Source organism: Cryptomeria japonica, chromosome 10 (assembly GCF_030272615.1).
Source record: "Cryptomeria japonica chromosome 10, Sugi_1.0, whole genome shotgun sequence".
Taxonomy (NCBI): domain Eukaryota; kingdom Viridiplantae; phylum Streptophyta; class Pinopsida; order Cupressales; family Cupressaceae; genus Cryptomeria; species Cryptomeria japonica.
Window position 1 is genome coordinate 153,717,340 of NC_081414.1, and position 7,374 is coordinate 153,724,713.

The 7,374-nt window shown below is 38.1% G+C and overlaps 1 protein-coding gene across 1 annotated transcript; it reads left to right on the forward strand.

Annotated features, from left to right (window-relative positions):
- The first annotated feature begins 732 nt into the window (after positions 1–732).
- On the forward strand, positions 733–5,244 carry LOC131048001 (pentatricopeptide repeat-containing protein At1g11290, chloroplastic-like). Its single transcript, XM_057981826.2, has one exon. It carries the CDS (start codon positions 939–941, stop codon positions 5,148–5,150), a length of 4,212 nt encoding a protein of 1,403 aa, XP_057837809.2. The 5' UTR covers positions 733–938; the 3' UTR covers positions 5,151–5,244.
- The last annotated feature ends 2,130 nt before the right edge of the window (positions 5,245–7,374 follow it).

A 7,374-nucleotide genomic window follows, 5' to 3' on the forward strand; every position in this document is an offset into this window, starting at 1 on the left:
GTTAGCACACATGCATATGTATATATATAGACAGTTCTATTTTATCTTATCACTATTAAGGGGTTAATTGAGACCAAATACCCTTGCAACTTCAACTATAAAACAATCTAGTAACATTGGGCAAAAATATTTATCAATATTGCCAACCCATAGGTCTTAGAAGAAGGAAAGATAAAGATAGTTAATTGCCAAATCACATAAATGGTAGAAACTAAATGAGATTGGACTGAGCAAAAATATTTATCATTATTGCCAACCCATAGGTCTTAGAAGAAGGAAAGATAAAGATAGTTAATTGCCAAACCACATAAATGGTAGAAACTAAATGAGATTGGAAGTCAAGTTCATTATTATAGGTTTAGTTGTTAGTTACGAACCTAACCTTAATTGCTAAAGTTGACGAAAAAGAAAAATACTTTGATTTTGAAGCATATATATTACTATCACAACCATTTTTAAATTCTAATATATACTAATTTTAAAATCTTATCCTTTCTATATTCATTCTTCAATCATAAAACTAAAACACCCTATTTTTTTTTTTTAATTTCCTTTCTACACATAACAAAATACAAATATAAATATTCTATATAACTCCAATACATAATTGATCATCCATATTAATATATATCTTTGAATAGTCATTATACTGGATTAACCTAAATTAAACATAAAGATATTCCTCTTTGTCAAATATCCACATATTTCAAATTTATGTTTATAGTATGTAGATGTGTACAGACAATCTATATTACTGATAAAACTAGCAATGAAACTTTTGAAGGATTAAAGACCTGTAAGTGAAAATGCTCCCAGGCCTACCAATGGCAATGTCATTGTGGTAGACGTGGACTGGAATACACACTACATTTTCTACGCTCCCATTACAATCATAAAATGCCAGTGCCATCCGCTACGTATCTCAATCTCACGGCACTATGTCGAAGGATTCGCTACACTTTCTGCTTGCTACATACAACCCCCCTGAAGATTACTCGACATATCTTCAATTACTACAGGCCTGTAATCTGAAGAATGCGCTATCACAAGCGAAAAAAGTCCACTCTTTCATCGCTCACAGGCGATTTGCATTCGCTACACACACAGCTTTTCGTAATAAGCTTATTTCGATGTATGTCAAGTGCGGAAGTTTAGTGGACGCTAGGAAAGTCTTTGACCACATGAAAGAACGAGACTGCGTCTCATGGAATACGATTATTGCAGCGTACAGAAGACATGGGTATCCTCACGACGCAGTTATACTGTTTCACCAAATGCAACAAAGAGGTTTCCAACCTGATCAGTATACTTTTGCCAGCATCCTCCCCGCCTGTGCCAAAATGGGAGATTTGGAACAGGGTATTCACATCCATCAAAGCATAAAGGATAAAGGAATTTTGTCCGATGTTGTCGTTGCAAGTGCACTGGTAGACATGTATGCAAAATGTGGAAGCATAGGCAAGGCACGTGAAGTGTTTGACAAAATGCCTGAAAGAAATGTCTTCTCATGGAATGCAATGATATCAGGATATGCTCAAAATGGATTTGTTGAATTGGTTTTAGAAACTTTCGAGCAAATGCAATCGGCAGGGGTAAATCCAAATTCCACAACGTTCGCCAGCATCTTCCCTGCCTGTGCCAAACTAGGAGCTTTGGAGCAGGGTATGGATATTCATCAAAGCATAAAAGATATAGAAATTTTGTCAAATGTAATAGTTGCAACTGCTTTGGTAGATATGTATGCCAAATGCGGAAGCATAGAGAAGGCACGTGAACTGTTTGATAGAATGCCTCAGCGAAATGTAGTTTCATGGACTGCAATGATTGCAGGATATGCACAAAATGGATTTGTTGAAAAAGCCTTTGAAACTTTCAAGCAAATGCAATTGGCAGGTGTAAAACCAAATTCCATAACCTTTGCCAACATCCTCCCTGTGTGTGCCAAAATGGGAGCTTTGGAAGAAGGTATCAACATCCATCAAAGCATAAAGGAAGTAGGATCATTATCAGATGTTATGGTTGCAACAGCCCTGGTAGACATGTATGCAAAATGCGGAAGCATAGACAAGGCACATGAATTGTTTGACAGTATGCCTCAAAAAGACGTCATCTCATGGAATGCAATGATTACAGGGTATGCACAAAATGGATTTGCTGAAAAAGCTTTAGAAACTTTCAAGAAAATGCAACTGGCAGGTGTAAAGCCAAATTCCACAACCTATGCCAGCATCCTCTCTGCCTGTGCCATTTTGGGAACTTTAAAACAGGGTATGGACATCCTTCAAAGCATAAATGATAGAGAAATTTTGTCAGACATTGTAGTTGCGACTGCCCTGGTAGACATGTACGCGAAGTGTGGAAGCATAGACAAGGCATGTGAGATTTTTGACAGAATGCCTCAAAGAGATGTCATCTCATGGAATGCAATGATTGCAGGATATGCACAAAATGGATCTGTTGAAAAGGCTTTAGGAACTTTCAAGCAAATGCAATTGGCAGGTGTAAATCCAAATTCAACAACCTTTGTCAGCATCTTCTCTACCTGTGCCAAAATGGGAGCTTTGGAACAGGGTATGGGCATCCATCAAAGCATAAAGGATAGAGGAATGTTGTCAGATGTGGTAGTTGCAGCTGCCCTGGTAGACATGCATGCACAATGTGGAAGCATAGACAAGGCACGTGAACTGTTTGAAAAAATGCCTCAAAGAAATGTTGTCTCATGGAATGCCATGATTGCAGGATATGCACAAAATGGATTTGTTAGAAACGCTTTACAAACTTTCAAGAAAATGCAGGTTGCAGGTGTAAAGCCAAATTCCACAACCTTTTCCAGCATCCTTCCTGCCTGTGCTAAAATGGGAGCTTTAGAACAGGGTATGGACATCCACCGGAGTATAATGGAAGGAGGATTTTTGTCGGATATTATAGTTGGAAATGCCCTAGTTGACATGTATGCAAAATGTGGATGCATAGACAAGGCATATGAACAGTTTGACAGAATGCGTCAAAGAGATGTCATCTCATGGACTACAATGATTGCAGGATATGCACAAAATGGATATGTTGAAAAAGCTTTAGAAACTTTCAAGCAAATGCAATTGGCAGGTGTAAAGCCAAATTCCACAACCTTTGCCAACATCTTCCCTGCCTGTGCTAAAATAGGAGTTGTAGAACAGGGAATGGATATCCATCAAAGCATAAAGGATAAAGAAATTTTGTCAGATGTTGTAGTTGCAACTACCCTGGTAGACATGTATGCAAAGTGTGGAAGCATAGAAAAGGCACGTGAACTGTTTGACAGAATGCCTCAAAGAGATGTCATCTCATGGAATGCAATGATTGCAGGATATGCACAAAATGGATTTATTGAAAAGGCTTTAGAAGTTTATAAGCAAATGCAATTGGCAGGTGTAAAGCCAAATTGCATAACCTTTGCCAGCATTCTCCCTGCCTGTGCCAATTTGGGTGCTTTGGAAAAGGGTATGGACATCCATGAAAGCATAAAGGATAGAGGAATTTTGTCAGATGTTGTAGTTGCAACTGCCCTATTAGACATGTATGCAAAATGTGGAAGCATAGACAAAGCACGCGAACTGTTTGACAGGATGCCTGAAAGGGATGTCATTTCATGGAACGCAATGATTGCAGGATATGCACAAAATGGATTTGTTGAAAAGGCTTTAGAAACTTTCCAACAAATGCAATTGGCATGTGTAAAGCCCAATTCAACAAGCTTTGCCAACATTCTCCCTGCCTGTGCCAAGATTGGAGCTTTTGAACAAGGTGTAGACATCCATCGAAGCATAATGGAAGGAGGCTTTTTGTCAGATATTATTGTTGGGAATGCTCTGGTAGACATGTATGCAAAATGTGGAAGCATAGAGAAGGCACATGAACTGTTTAAGAGAATGCCTCAAAGAGATGTCATCTCATGGACTGCAATGGTTGCAGGATATGCACAAAATGGATTTGTCGAAAAAGCTTTAGAAACTTTCAAGCAAATGCAATTGGCAGGTGTAAACCCAAATTCCACAACCTTTGCCAGCATCCTTCCTGCTTGTGCCAAAATGGGAGCACTGGAACAGGGTATGGACATCCATCAAAGCATAATGGTTGGGGGAATTTTGTCAGATGTAGTAGTTGCAACTGCCTTGGTAGATATGTATGCAAAATGTGGAAGCATAGACAAGGCACGTGAACTGTTTGACAGAATGCCTCAAAGAGACATCATCGCATGGAATGCTATGATTGCAGGATATGCACAAAATGGATTTTGCAAGGATGCACTCAAAATCTTTGAATTAATGAAGCACTCTGGAACAAATCCTGGCATTGTAAGCTTTGCTTGTGTTCTATATGCATGCAGCCATGCAGGTTTAGTGGATGAGGGCTGTATGTACTTCAATTACATGAGTAACCCTTATAGCATTACAGCTACAGTTGATCATTATGTGTGCATGGTTGACCTTCTTGCCCGTGCTGGCTATCTAGAGGATACCCTAAACTTTATCATTAAGATGCCAGTTAAACCTGTGGTGATTGTGTGGATGTGTTTTCTTGGTGCCTGTAGATCACATATGAATATAGGTTTAGGAGTATTTACAGCAACACTGCTTTTTGATCTGGATCCTAAAAATTCTGCCACTTATGTTCTTCTCTCAAACATCTATGCAGAACTGGGCAGGTGGGGTGAGGTTCAAATGGTAAGGAGATTGATGAAAGATAGAGGAATTAAAAAGATACCTGGATGTAGTTGGATTGAAGGCCATAAAATGGTACATGTTTTTCATGCAGGAGACAGATCACATCCACAGACACAGGAGATCCATGAAAAGTTGGAGAAATTGGCTTTGGAGATGAAGGCAGCAGGGTTTCTTCCAGATTCAAGACATTTACTCAATGATGTGGAGAATGAGGAAAAAGAATTATTTTTATGCTACCATAGTGAAAAATTGGCAATTGCATTTGGTTTTTTAAACATGCCCCCTAGAACAACTATTAGAGTTGTTAAGAACCTTCGAGTATGTGGTGATTGCCACACTGCAATAAAATTTATCTCCAAGATTGTTGCAAGAGAAATTGTCGTGAGAGATGCAAACCGTTTTCATCATTTTAAACAGGGACAATGCTCTTGTGGAGATTATTGGTGATGCTAAATGAAGCAATCTGAAAAATAAGCTTGCACTATAATAATGCGCAGTGTCAAACCTGCAGTAATAACGAAGAGACAGGAGTTTATTTTCAGGTTCTGGAAAGTTGTTTTTTGGTTTTTTGTTTGTTTCTTTTTTCTTAGTATTTGGCAATCTACACCATGCTTTTGGCTTCATAAATTTAGATGCCTGGAGTTTATAGCAGATCACGCTTATACACTACTGGGTTATTTTTCAAAGATTTGTTTTATGATAATATAGACATCTCATTGAAATGTTTTCACATTGTAGATCGCGAAAAGTTTGAGCCACATAAACATCAGAAAGCTTTGACACCTAATGCTTTGAGTATAACAACCACTACCTTATACATCTCCATAGCCTTTACACCAATCTCCACTCAAAATGCACAGTAGAAAACCATGGTTGTATTCAGTGCAAATTTGCATAATCTTTTGTGTGACTTTTCTTGTGCACTTATTGCACCTAGTTGTGTGGCCTTACACATGGGCATCTCTCTTCACTCAACTAAGTTTAGTTTAGCACCATACATGTCTAACACGTTGCCACATCTATACCACATGATCATGCCAGTCATTTGGCACCATGCAAGTCTAACACATGGCCACATCTATACATGTCAACCATTTGGCATCATATGAGCTCGACCCATGTCACTTTAAGCATAAAAAATTGCATGGGTCAATAGACATGTCTAATGATGATTTGGCAATCTAGCTCATGACCCTTATGGAATGGTCATTCCCTGTCATGACTTGTTTGGCCTTGATGGAAGCTTTCCTAGTGCCTTAGCACCCTTCTTTAGATGCCTTTAACTCTCGTTTGCCCTCTTCTTGGCTTGCTAGCCCTTTCTGCAATTTGTCACTCCTATCAATTGCCTTAAGTTGCAAGGACACCTTGGAGAAATTAGGGTCACCCAAGTGATCTATTTAACCTCCAAGGTCAGTTTGGTGATCCCCTCCAACACAATTGAGCCTTCCATCATTTGACATGTCCAAAGTCACTTGGATTTTCTCTCTTTTCTAGTTTTCCCTCCCAAAACTTAGCTTTTTTCAGTAGGGATAACTTGCTTTATTTCTCAATTTAAAGTTTCCTTTCATTCCTAATTTCTTTTTGATGTTGTTTCTCAATTACCTATTAAAACCCCTCAAGCTCTCATTCCAAAACACAAGCATATAATTTGGAGAAGCATTCAAAGACTAGAGAAGAACTCTCAAGCTATGACAAAAGCTTTGTTGTCATAGTTTAGAAGGATTGTTAGGAGGCCTTTGCAAGTCATTGCCAAAAGCTCTATATCCCTTCTTATAGGAACTTGGATCATTTGAGAAAATTGCATGTCTCTTTACAAAGCCCAATCTTGAATCCTCTTACCATCCACCCTTTGACAAAGGTGATCTTATTTTCATTTGATATATCTGTGATTCCCACAACTTAGCTTTTTTAGCGAGGGATGGATTTTTTCCCCTATTTGATACATATTTTTTTATAAATTTAAATATTGCTTTCATTCCTTGTTTCTTACATGATCCCTTTTCGCCTTTACCTATTTAAGCCCCTCAAGCTTTCATTCTAAAAACAACACAAGCATCAAATTTAGAGAAGCATTTGAAGGCTAAAGAAGAATTATCAATCTTTATTGTCACATGTAGAAGGATTGTCAAGCTACCTCTTTAAGTCTTTGCCAAAATACATGTATCCCTTCCTCTAGAAACTTGTATCACCTTAGAAGACTGCACACCTCTTTACAAATCTCAATCTCGATCCCTCTTATCTAAGCTCTAGCTCACCTACAAGAAGTTAATTTACCTTCCTCCAAAATTGATCCCAATTAACACCCTTCCTTTCCATAAAGAGAACATAGAAGAAATTATGGATAAAATATGGATCCTTTGAGGATACAATTACAACAGTCACGGAAGAATATTCAAAGATTCTTCAATGTTCTTTCATTTCAAGGGGCATTTTTTTTATTCAAAGATTTGATCATTGATATGAGCTGCTTTTGGATTCGATTGTGTGAGTCTGTTTATATCAACGTTTCGGATCACACTCCATGATCCATCATCAGGATGAGAAAGAGATCACAAGGAGAAAAAATGGTACAAGTTGTAGACCAACCACCAATTTAAAAAGAGCAAGTAGGGAAGGAGGTGTCCTAGGGTAGTACAAGAGGAGGACAAAAATAATAAACAAAGATGCAAAA

What these genes read in the sequence shown, in the direction of transcription:
- LOC131048001 (XM_057981826.2), top strand. Translation starts at nt 939, where the DNA reads ATGTCGAAGGATTCGCTACACTTTCTGCTTGCTACATACAACCCCCCT.